General features: G+C 44.0%; 1 protein-coding gene across 2 annotated transcripts in view; it reads left to right on the forward strand.

Moving 5' to 3' along the window:
• LOC126481227 (nephrin-like) overlaps nt 1-13591 on the forward strand; it is a 667514-nt gene that overhangs the window by 422176 nt on the left and 231747 nt on the right. For both annotated transcript variants that reach the window (XM_050104833.1, XM_050104834.1), the window contains exon 3: nt 11197-11408. In XM_050104833.1, the coding sequence (XP_049960790.1) occupies nt 11197-11408 (212 nt within the window). The remainder of the gene's footprint in view (nt 1-11196; nt 11409-13591) is intronic.

Consider the following 13591-nt stretch of genomic DNA (forward strand, 5'->3'; position numbering starts at 1 on the left):
TTGCCACCTTGAAATACCACACAGCTTTTGAATCAGTTATAAGAGTTTCTCGAGTAAATAATCACCGACTTTGTGAAACTGAAACGTTTCCCCTCCCGTGCTGTCAGACCTTAACGTAACATTGTATTGTAACTTTATGAAATACATACGTGCTGAAAATTTATATTCTCAAGAAAAATATACTTTCATTGCGACCTTGAATTGCTCACGTGGACTTAGGCTATAGGGCTGAAGAGTTCGACCTCGTCTAGTGTTAGAGTAGAGTAATAACATAATTCCTGTTGGTTATCCAGTAGTTAGAACAGTGTCATGTAACTAAACACAAAGTATTTTCAGTATTGTGAAAGCACACACAATTATAATAAGATTGGGAAAAGTAATAACGAGGAGCACAAAAAATGTTAGGCGTAGAAAAGGACCATCCGCGTCTCACAAACGTCATATTTCACTGTAGAAAGGTAATTTGCACTAGATCTGCTCTGTGTGACGTGTTCTAATCATGTTTACTGTCGAATAGACAAACCTGCGGACCAATGTGGGAACTGGGACAGCTGCTTGGAATGTGATAGCCGAACCAAGTGAACGACGACTGTCAACACGTACAGCGCAAAAAGGTGCAACATGAAGATGGCTTAGGAAATTAATTCTCAGTAACTGGAATTATGGAAAACTGGCAAGGATTATCACCCAGGACAGCAGAGCAAGACTCGGCAACACAGAGAAGCCCGAGAAAGGGCCCACTAATCCCCCTACTTCCCTTTGAGATAAAGGAGTGCGATTTCCGGCCAACAGGTGTGTCCGGCAACGTCACTTCATGCAGTTGGTTGGAGAGGTAGATGAAAACAGGGGTGTTGAATCTAGTTCCGAAAAAGAAAGTTACTGATAAGTTCTGTTAGACATGTGGGATAACGAAAATGAAAATCAAGAATAATGTGCAGTACAAGGAGCCAGAAATTCCTCCATATCGAAAAAAAAAAATTTAAATAGGAAGTGACGTTTGCACTGAATCATTAAAAAATTTACAGTTTTACGAGTTACTTGGGAATAGTAAAATATAACTATTACAATCTGCTAAATAATGTCGGCCTTGGTTCAGTACCACAAACCTAAAAGAAAACTAACGATATACGAGTATTAATCCAGACCAACATTGTGCAGTGGCAAAATTGGCAGAATGTACTCTCTGAAACGTGTTTCGCATGAAGCTTAAATATAAACTTTTTTGTCATACTGCCTGTGGGCTTCTGTCTCAGGTACTCTGGCAGAAGTCTGTTTGATGATTTTTTTGACGTTTCGACAGCACGAGTAGCTCGCACTGTCAAAGCTTCTCCCTCCGTTGGTGGTGGTGGACTGTGATCGAGCTCGCGGCCACAGATTACATGTAAGCCCTTGGACGCTGGCGTGCCAAGTGTTTAGAATCTTATGCCGCGAGGTCGACTCCTGTCCGCCACCAGCGATTGACAATTGTTCAAATGGCTCTGAGCACTATGGGACTTAACTTCTAAGGTCATCAGTCCCCTAGATCTTAGAACTACTTAAACCTAACCAACCTAAGGGCATCACACACATCCATGCCCGAGGCAGGATTCGTACCTGTGACCGTAGCGGTCGCACGGTTCCAGACTGTAGCGCCTAGAACTGCTCGGCTACCCCGGCCGGCAGCTTTGACACTGCCAGCCACTCGTGCTGCCGAAATGTCGGCAGAAGAACCCGAGACAGTTAACAATTTTGTATTTTTCGTTATCAGTTATGACACATAAGATAATGATTTACGTATACATAAATGTTGTAATAAACATTTGTTACAAATTTAGCACTAGGTTAGAACTGTTTTCCTTATACAATTCGGTTTACAGACTGGTTTCGGAGAGTAGAAAATAGCGTCTGCTCCTTCTTGCGGGCTTTGTGCATCGACGATAAGGGCAAGCTTGGACAGTTGCGTAGTTCTTGTGTCGAGCAGATAAAATTTGAGTAGTTAATGTGTGCTGACAGAGCACTTGCGGAGGGTTAGTCAACCACTTTCTACATAAGCAAATTCAAATTAGAGTAGCACAATTTCAAATGTCTTGGCCAGGTGGGAATCTTCAAACTTCGTACCGGGATAGAATAATGACTATTTTACAAGAATAAGACCCTCAAATTAGTTCCAACAATATCTCACAATAAGGGATAATTTGGTTTTATTGCTCAGGGAATGCTGAGGGAATTAGATTAGGAAATGAGACACTTAAAGTAGTAGATGAGGTTTGCTATTTGGGGAGCAAAATAACTGATGATGGTCGAAGTAGAGAAGATATAAAATGTAGAATGCCAACGGCAAGGAACGCGTTTCTGAAGAAGAGAAATTTGTTGACATCGAGTATAGATTTAACTGTCAGGAAGTCGTTTCTGAAAGTATTTTTATGGAGTGTAGCCATGTATTGAAGTGAAACGTGGACGATAAATAGTTTAGACAAGAAGAGAATAGAAGCTTTCGAAATGTGGTGCTACAGAAGAATGCTGAAGATTAGATGGGTAGATCACATAACTAATGAGGAAGTATTGAATAGAAATTGGGAAAAGAGGAGTTTGTGACACAACTTGACTAGAAGAAGGGATCTGTTGGTAGGACATGTTCTGAGGCATCAAGGGATCACCAATTTAGTACTGGAAGGCAGCGTGGAGGGTAAAAATCGTAGAGGGAGACCAAGAGATGAATACACTAAGCAGATTCAGAAGAATGTAGGTTGCAGTAAGTACTGGGAGATGAAAAAGCTTGCACAGGATAGGGTAGCATGGAGAGGTGCATCAAACCAGTCTCAGGACTGAAGACCACAACAACAACAACATTGCTCATATGAGGTACCAGGTTTGGGGCTGACAGCCTTGGCCTTGAGCCTCTGAGAAATGTCGGATCGTCAGATCCTAGGTAGAGACACCAACAAAATGATACATCGTTTCGAACACTTCCCTCTCACCATTAAATACGCACTTCTTAGCCACATTGTCTATTTATAGGTTTTTATCACTATAAGGAAATAATTAATGCATTAGCTCTCACAATACAGGAACTGATACGGTTCTACGAGAGAATTCCTAAACTTCAATTATTCGTACTGAAATTACACACACAAAAGGTGCTCTCCGAGAATTTTGGAAATGAATATAGTTTCACTGCATATCTTAATCTTGAATTATACGTTTAATTGCTGAATTCTAGTTACGGAATTACAAAGGTACTTGGTAAAATGTTAAGTCTTCTGACACTCCTTCAGTGCAATCATTATTTCTGAAACTCACGTCTCAAATAAATGGGCAGCGGTATGGTATAAGACAGTCAGTTTAATGATGGGATGTTAAAGTATTCATCAACCCGGGAAATCGCGCTGGAGCCCTTGAAGCGGGTCATTAGAGTCTGTGACTCATTCGATGTGCTCGCACGTCCCCTTGGGGACCTTTCCCCTTTGCTATCACCACAGAGACCCTCCGGAATTATTCCTCCCGTTCCTTCTGGTCCAATTACGACCCCTGCTGTGAATTTTTCTTCACCCTGTCGACAGCCATCCTGCTGCGTAGCCGTCATTTCGCCCCACGGAATTCATCTTCCAGGAGAGTCTCGCAAATAACGGTTCTGCTGCAGTATCAGCAGATGTATAGCCCCACGTCCTCTGCACTATGCGCGCTATAAATGCTGGAAAATGGCAGATATAGACTAGAAATACTAGAAGAAGTCGCTCAAAGTTCAACGCCAGGATTGCTGATCCTCCTTGTCCTCATAATTCAGTATAAGTCCACCTCATTTTGTTTTTGATTTCACTTTAACGCAGCAGCCCTGTATTTATCCTAAAAGTTAAATTTCGTGACATTTATAAGCCACGAAAAGTCATTAATTTTTTCATCAAATAAGAAAATCTGTTCGATAGCCGGTATTTTCACACATATAGGTCCGAGATAGACTATCGTCAAGTACGAGGGACGTTCAATAAGTAAAGCAACAAATATTTTTCTGGTCCAATTGCGGTTGAAAAAATTCGGAATTTTTTTGTGGGACATTGCGCTTCGGCCCTTATAGGTTCATTAAGTTCCGATAGATGGCGGCGCTGCAAGTAGCCTTCAAAATGGCGTCAGTAGCAGATGTGCGTTCCAAGCAGAGAGCTGTCATAGAGTTTGCTTTGGCAGAACACCAGAGCATCGCTGATTTTTACAGGCGCTTGCAGAATGCTTATGGAGACATGGCAGTGAACGAAAACACGGTGGGTCGTTGGGCGAGGCATCTGTCATCATCGCAACAAGGTCGTGCAAATCACTTCGATATGCCGCATGCCGGCTGGCCGCACACCGGTGTGCATCTCGCACCATTCGACTTCCATCGTTTTGGTCCAGTGAAGGATGCTCTCTGCTGGAAGCAGCACGTGCATGTTGTCCTTCCAGTAAGGTGGCGTAAGGCTATCATATTGAACGGAGGTTTTGTTGAAAAGTAGGGTTTTGTAACCAAAAGAACGAGAAATATTATTGTGTACTGGAATCCTGAATAAAACAAACATGCTTTCAGAAAAAGAAATGTGTTGCATTATTTACTTAAATGCCCTCGTGCATTCCAAATCCTACTATATACACTGTCGTTCAAAACTTAAGGACGAAAGTAAATTTCGCATGTGTCACTGCTACGTAACATAGCTCCATGAAACTGGAACCACACATGGGAACAGCTAGTACAGTATGGTACTGAAAGGAACAGAAAGAAGTACGCAATGAGACCAACAGCGATGACATTTTTGTTTAAAGACAATAATGACACTCAAGTCACTGCGATTTTTGATGGTCCCCTTGACATTACAAAAGGCAGGACATGATTATTAATAGGGTCTGTGACATCTCGGATTGCAAAGCATACTCTGCAACAAAAAATGGATCAAATGGCTCTGAGCACTATGGGACTTAACAGCTATGGTCATCAGTCCCCTAGAACTACTTAAACCTAATTAACCTAAGGACAGCACACAACACCCAGCCACCACGAGGCAGAGAAAATCCCTGACCCCGCCGGGAATCGAACCCGGGAACCCGGGCGTGGGAAGCGAGAACGCTACCGCACGACCACGAGATGCGGATACTCTGCAACATATTACCATGCTGGCCACAGGTCCGGTAAGAGGTTTTTGCTGTTGGGCGTTGAGTTACTCAACCAGCGCGTTTGAAAACTGTTGGACGGTCGTTTGTGCATGTGGACATGGTTCAGAACGTCTTCCCAACGCGTTTCATATGTGTTCGATGGGCTTTAAGTCAGGAGACGTGGTCCATTCGTCGAATACCCTGTTGTTCCAAGAGGTGCTCCACCAGCACTGTTCGGTGTGGTCGCGCATTGTCATCCATGAAAATGAAGTCAGGACCTAATGCACCCCCAAAGGACGAATATTGGCAATGAGTACAGTGTCGCAATAACGTTGGTCAATGAGTATGCCGTGTTCAAAGAGATCAGTGCGGCATGCAACATTATAGCTCCCACGCACCATAACATTTGGACAACCAAAACGATAATGTTCGACATCGTTCCTGGGTACATTGTTCCTACTTCTTGCCTGTGAGAGTGCTCAATGCTCGACTGGACCAGCGGCCCAGATGGAGACCACAATGACACCCCATTCAAAGCCCTATGGTGCTCGAAGTGCTGCCTCTCACGAATACGCGGCCTTCAGTGATCAGTCAACACCTGACCCTGTTCAACCTCTCTACCATGCCTTGTAACAACACAAAACACGAACATCACTAACATACGCTGGTGGCCGTTCTACCTGTCACAAAGAATTGCTGCTCTAAATATTTTCATAGGCGCCGAGGGTACGTACGTGTCTTCTAGTTGCTTATTTCATTTTTCAGGTAGTGTAAGTTTAATAACTGACTCAGATTTTCACTGACTGGACGTGGGAAGGCACTTGATGTGACTTCGGTTGCCCTCTGCGGAAACTTATGCTACGCATTTTTCTCCGAACATTCCTGATATAACTGAGTTTCTGACACCCGCATTCCAACTGGAGGCAATTATGATTCACAGTGGACTGTCGATCTGTGTGCATACGGCACTGCGGAGGTGAATAGATTTCCGTTCGTCAGACGCTTTTGGTTGAACTTGTGGCAGATTACACGTGTTCCAACACCGCCTCTGTGAAAATGAATATCAATCGTATACACTGTTGACCACGGGCACCCGAAGTCTTATGTAATCTACGATATACTATGACCCACTCATCGTGTACCGATTAACATCCCACATTCAATGTCGGTTGTCTGCCGACGTACTGCCATGATAATAACTGTAGCTACCTGTCTGTGTCAGGTTGCCCAGACATCGTATCATCATTCACATCATTCGCCGCATCCAGCCGCAACATCTGGGCTTCATATACAGCACATCTTCAAATGGGGCAACCTTTCCCGTGAATTGGGTTTATTGTAGTTCACGGTCAACTGAAAAGTGTGCTATGGTACCAGTAGGTCGGTCGTGTTGTGCTAACACATGTGGAGTACGCTACCTGTGAAACCCAGTGAAGTATGATCTGCTTTGTACTGTTCAAACACAGCTGACCCTCACATCTCCTTAAATTCTTTCCTTATTTGCCGACACATCTTTGCAGGTAACCGGTTTCGACCGTCTCGAGCAGTCCTCCTATACGGCATCTGGATTTGAAAATGGCACGGTCGAAACAGGCCATCTGTAAATATTGATGTGATTATGTCGGATAAGGAATCATTTTAAGCATTTTAGCAATCACAGTCGTCACCAGACGATTTAAAAATAGTGTCGTACCTTATCAATAGCTTCTCGTTTGTGACGTGTCGTACAGGGGACACATCCGCCACACCGAATAGAGCACGTAAAACAAAATCAGCCTACTACAACACCAAGAACGCCATCAGGTTTCCAACTCGACGAAAGCAAAACTAAGTCAAGAGAATATTCTGGGAAAATTCCCACAGGTTGTTTGTAGCAATGTCTCCCCAGTTTCTTTATTTGCAGAAGTGAGAGTCTCACAACGCATGCAGGAGAACTCCTGTAAAGTTTCTAGGGTAGGAGATCAGATATCGGTCGGTACTGGTAGATGTATAGCAGTGAGGCGTGAGTCTTGGGTCGTCCCTGGACATATCTGTCGGTAAAGCAGTTGCCTGCGAAGAGCAAACGTCTCAGTTTTGAGTACCGATCCGGCATACACTTTTAATGCCACGAAAGTTTCAACATTGCCTTTATTAAAGCTACCACAAACAATTGAAAATAAATATCCACAGTAAACTTTTATGTGAAATTATTCCTATCCTTATCCACCCTAAAACGTCTAAGTCATGAATTGTTTCCTAATTGGCAAAGAAGGTAAATCGAACACAAAGTCGTAATAATTCCCTGCGTCTGCTGGCCGAGCGTTCTCTGCTTCCACCGGCTGCGAGTACTAAAGGGCAAGTGTCACGTGACCAGCTCGAGCACTGAATGTTTATGTCAACCAATCAGCGCCGTTGCCTCTCCTCACGTCACTTTTGCTTTTAATGCAAGTTCTGTGTGGCATATAAAAGTCGGTTAAGTTTCCCAGATGATCTGATGAGACACCGACTGTCTTCGCCTATTTGTCTTGAATTTAGGAAACACTTTTCCATAAATAGGCGATTTACAATTTGAATGCAGCGTTGTGGTTCCTTGACTCAGTTTTTGGCGAACTCTTTGTGTTTTTAGGTGCGCAGGGCTTTTTGGACCGTTGGTAGTCACGGCAGGGCGGCCAACTATTTGGTATGCCACCAGCCCATCGGCACCACCCCCATCCCCCATTTCAAATCCTGGCCTACGTGTGGATACCATTTTTGAGTTAGTTACAGAACGCTACATTTACCTGTCTTTACCTTATTTACGAATTTCGTTCGATTACAAGTGACATTTTTCGATGGTTGTCTAGAAATTAAGCTCTTGCTGAGGCTTCGTTTGGTGTTCGTTTTGATTTGGTGCAATAGAACAGACAGAAACTTTTTTGTTCACTATTTCGTAAATTTTACTGTATATTTAGTTCTTTTGACATCTGGCAAAGCATCCATACAAAGATTTTAAGGTTTTAAAACGTGAAGTGCGGTGGAAACTTATGTGTTGCATGATCCTGTGCAACGAAATCGCTCTGTGTTTCTGCTATGGATTTTAAAATCAACACATTTGTGAACGTGCACTGTGTAAGTGCTGTTCCAAGCTTTAGAAAATACTTTACAGCAAACCATTCTCTGTTTAATGGTAACACGATAAACATTTACAAACCGTGGCCAAGCTTCATATGAGTAACATAAACAGTATTTTCATAGACGCTGCAATGGTAAAGATGTTAGGTTACTGATGCTGTGAGAGTGTATGGGAGTGGTAAAAGACGTCTTAGCTAGTGCAATGGAATTAATTCTTTGCTAATGCAATGGAATTAATTTAAAAACTACACGACAAGTTAACTTATTTACAATAAATTCTAATGCGCTGAATGGTTAGGATTACACTTAAAAAGGCTATATGTATAAGCTGTGTGCAGCATCTGCATCATACTATGAGTACGCCGGCCGTAGTGGCCGAGCTGTTCTAGGCGCTTCAGTCTGGAACCGCGCGACCGCTACGGTCGCAGGTTCGAATCCTGCCTCGGGCATGGATGTGTGTGATGTCCTTAGGTTAGTTAGGTTTAAGTAGTTCTACGTTCTAGGGGACTGATGACCTCAGATGTTGAGTCCCATAGTGCTCAAAGCCATTTTGAAACTGTGAGTAAAATTTAAATGTGGATTTGACAATAAAGTTATAAGCAATGTATACTGCTTTCTGACACGATGGGTAAAAATATTTTTATGATACTACTGTTGAATTACTGTGGCTATTTTAAACTTTGCGAAATTTACATTGATTTAAGCAATGAAATGACTTCTCGGGATTTACTTAGGAAGGAGCAGTTGAATGACTCTGCTTGTTCATTCACAGTGAGATCAGGAAAAGTGTTCTTGTGCTTAAGAACCTCAACCGCTTACAGAAGAGAAACCGGTCAAGATTTGATTCAAATAAATCTTTTTGAACTATACTTGTAGCTGGTTGTCGTTTCAGTTATAAGCCTTACTGTATTATAGCCACGGTCCTCAAAAAGTGAATTTTCGATAAAATAGCGCTAACCTCCGTATTTGTTTTAGGTTAACTCAATACAGCTATAACGTAACAATCAGTGCTGCAGCTATGGCTGAAATTGGCAGCTTTTATTCTTTTTCCTGTCGGCTACAAGTTTAGGTCAGTGATAAAGTTTCTTAGCGCGCGAATTGTAGCGCTAATAGAAATGTCTCGTCGGCTGTGTGAGTTGTAATGGCCGAAAGCCGTGAGCTAACACACGCTGCAACACCAGTGTAGGCATTTTTCTGAAGATCACAGGAGGATCCAAAATGAAAAAGGCCGTAGGTGATGGTCCCTTCAGGACGACTTTGTGGATCTGGTATGGCAGTGCATTACGAAGAACCGTCACTCCACGGTTATGGATCTCAGCAGGCATTTTCCGTCAATATCCAGACCCTCGCTTTATGCGATTGTTACTAAGCACCTGGTGTCTAAGAAAGTATGTGTCAGTTGGGTACTGAAACATCTGTCTTACGAATGCAGAATGAATCATTTACGAGCAGCACTGTCATTTCTGCAGCCGTACAATGACGGAGTTAGTTGCTAGATATGACTGTCACAAGCGATAAGGCATGGGTTGCTCTCTTTACCCGCAAATCAAGCAGCAGTCGTTAGATTTTTACAAAGCGAAAGAGCTGAACACGACTGCCACACCCTAGTTCCAGTCCCAGGCGGCATAATTCTGCGAAACAGTAATAAAAAGGTATCCCACGCTATGGCATAAGTCTCAGTTCTGGCAGTATATACTCTGAGGTATGAGGTGACTAAAGTCGTGGGACAGTGTTGTGCACATATACATATGGTGGTAGTATCGCGTACACAAGATATAAAACAGCGCATTGGCGTAGCTGTCTTTTGCGCTCATCTGGTTCATATGAAAAGGTTTGAGGTGATTAACGCCGCATGATGGGAATTAACAGACCTTCAAAGTGGAATGGTAGTCGCAGCCAGACGCATGGGACACTTCCTTTAGGAAATCATTAGGGAATTCAGTACTCCGAGATCCACAGAGTCGAGAGTGTTCCGAGAATACCAAATTTCAGGCACTACTTCTCACCACGGACAACGCAGTGGCCGACAGCCTTCACTTAATGACTGAGAGAGCGGCGTTTGGTCGAGTTGTTAGTGCTAACAGACAAACACAGCGTGATATACCCTCAGAAATAAATGTAGGACGTACGACGAACGTATCCGTTAGGACAGCGCGGCGAAATTCGGCGTGAATGGGCTATGGTAACTGACGAGCGACGCGAGAATCTTTGCTAACAGCACGTCATCGCCTTCAGCGTCTCTCCTAGATTTCCGACCATATCGGTTGGACCCAAGGCGACAGGAAGACCGTGGCCTGGTCAGATGAGTCCCGATTTCAGTTGGTAAGAGCTGGTGGTACGGTTGGAGTGTGTTTCCGACCCCACGAAGCCATGAACCTAAGTTGTGAAAAGGCACTGTACAAGCTGGTGATGGCTCAGTAATGGTGTGGGCTGTCTTTACATGGAATAGACTGGGTTCCCTGGTCTAGAGTGGTGGTCATGCCGGGTACATGGAGACCTATTTCCCAAACAAAAAGGGAATTTTTATGGGTGACAAAGTGCCATGTCACCGTGCCACAGTTGTTCGTGATTGGTTTGAAGAGGTTTCTGAATAATTCGAGCGAATTGGCCATCCAGATGGCCAGACATGAGTCCCATAGAATATTTTTGGGATATAAGTGGGAGGTCAGTTCGAGCACAAAATCTTGCACGGGCAACATTTCCGCAATCATGGACGTCTTTGTGGCAGCATGGCTCAATATTTCTGCAGGTTATTTCCAACGACTTGGTGAGTCAGTGCCACGCCGGGCGAAATAAGATCCGACACGATATTAGGAGGCATATCATGACTCTTGTCATCTCAGTGTATGTCAAGAAGTAGCTCAAACATTGCTATATGTTTTGTCATTACATTATGTCACGTAATTTTTTAAACAGTGAAACATAATTTCTGGACTGTGGTTGTAATTCTGGAGATGAAGTACACATTTAAGTCAGCAGATGAGCGACAGCGCGGCTTTGGTCTTGTGCCGGCAGCTTCGACGCGCGCGGGAAGAAGAGCCTGGAGCAGGGCAAGCACTGGACGGACGCGCAGGCGCTGGGTGGCCGCGCCAAGTTCCAGCCGCGCGAGTCGCCCGCCAAGCTGGCCGTGGAGAACGCGCGGGACGCGGACGCCGGGGTCTACCGCTGCCGCGTCGACTTCCGCAAGTCCCCCACCCGCAACTCCAAGGTCAACCTCGACATCATCAGTGAGTACACAGTCCAGTCGCTCTCTGCCACGCATCCGCTCAGCAGAAACATTTTCTTTTGTCGTAAAGAGTGATGCGATGTTCGACGCAGTAAGCGCGTTGCCGCCGTTACAAATTACGACAATCTGTAATGTCAAAAGACCTTAGCCTGGAAGGGAGAAACTCCATTTTGTCATCATTCTTCTGGGTGGTTTTATGCGACCCGCTAGGACGCCCTCCTCTGTGCCATCTACTACATCTCAGAGCAGCAGTTACAATAACGTCCTCGATTATTTGTTGGAGATATTCAGATCTCCCTGTTCTTGTACAGATTTTACCATCTACGGCTTCCTCTAACATAAAGTAAACCAATCTTTGACGTTTAATACATGTCATATGATTCCTTCTCTTCTTCCTGCCAGTGTTTTCCACATATTCCTTTCCTCGCCGATTCTCTGGAGAACCTGCCTTTATTACCTCACCCCCTCCCCCACTATTTTTAAACGTTCTTCCGTAGCATCACATCTCAAATTCATCTATTATCTCATCCAACGAGATGACGCAGTAGGGGACGCGCGCGCACCCGCGCCCGGTCATCCAGATTTAGATTTCCCGTGATTTTCCTAAATCGCTGCCGGTAAATTCCGGGATGGTTGCTCTGAGTGGGTACGGCCGAAAAAAATGGTTCAAATGGCTCTGAGCACTATGGGACTCAACTGCTGTGGTCATTAGTCCCCTAGAACTTAGAACTACTTAAACCTAACTAACCTAAGGACATCACACACATCCATGCCCGAGGCAGGATTCGAACCTGCGACCGTAGCAGTTGCACGGTTCCGGACTGCGCGCCTAGAACCGCGAGACCACCGCGGCCGGCGGTACGGCCGATTTCCTTCCACATCCTTGACACAATCCGAGCTTGTGCTCCGTCTCTAATGATCTCGACGTTGGCGGGACGTTAGACGCTATCTTCCTTCCGTCAACTATCTCCTTTTTCGGTTTTAACATATTTCATGACACGCTTCGATACAATGATGTACTTCAACGAACTGCTTGTTATCAGAAATCTCTTCTTCAAATTAAGACGCTTTCCAATTCTGGTGGACTTCTGTTGGCCATGAGTGCCCTCTTTGCCTTAGTCAGCTTTTTATGTCCTCCTACCTTCATTCGGCATGTGTTATTTTCCTTTCAAGATAGAATTCCTTCACATCGTCGAGTTGAGCTCCCCAGTTTTGATGTCAAGTTCAGCGATAATATCATTCCAAATAATTCTCATTAAAACTAAAACAGTCATCAATCTGAAGACGGTTTCGAACAAACTGCTTTACTAGGCATGATCCTTTAGGAGGTGGTGTGCCGTTCCTTCCTCTGACCTTTGAACTAACTAACCTAATCAGTTATTGCGGGACCAACGATCTGAGTTGTGTTCCGGACCATGGAACAAAACAGCGTGTTTCAAATCAAAAAAAGATTGCTAGAAGTGAAAGAATTAGTTAATGGGGATGGAGCTGGAGGCCTCTGAATTTGTAATCTGGCCCTTTACCACCAAGACACATTAATCCACACTTTTTCTGCCTTTGTCCTACTTACTCTCAGGTCATAGTATGTGCTCATTACACTGCTCATTCTGCTCAGCAAGTCCCGGGAAACTTTCTTACCTTAAGTAAGGACAGCAGCTGGGAACTGTGTACTGAACAATATTACATGAGTATTTACGTCATTTCCAGACTACTGTTAGGAGTAGTAAATTTTTTGGATGGTTACTACTACTTCCAAGTAAAGACAGCAGGAGCATTTAATGGTTGATTTCCCCTGGACAGCAGATCAGGTGGTGAGGTATGAACACATGGACATGAAAATCGCTTAGTCCGTACTGATCTGTAATAAAAAACAGGGGTTTCCATTGAAGATTTCAACGCTGCCCCTTGTCATCCACGCAAGGGGTGCTTAGTAGTGCTATTACGACCGTGCAGAAAACAGCTGTAGCAAATTATATGACGTTTTTGTGAGAAGCCTGTTGTGCGTTGAGAAAGAACAACAAACACACTGAGGTTTTGTACATATTAAGGTACTCATAAAAAATTTCCATTCATACCTGTTATACCATTTGTATGTACACTCTAAGGCCAAAAAAGTCACACACCCAAGACTTGTCTCAATGGGACGGAAATCGGTAGATGTGATGTACATGTAAAGAGAAGTAA

This window comes from Schistocerca serialis, chromosome 5 (genome assembly GCF_023864345.2).
Source record: "Schistocerca serialis cubense isolate TAMUIC-IGC-003099 chromosome 5, iqSchSeri2.2, whole genome shotgun sequence".
In the NCBI taxonomy this organism is placed as follows: domain Eukaryota; kingdom Metazoa; phylum Arthropoda; class Insecta; order Orthoptera; family Acrididae; genus Schistocerca; species Schistocerca serialis.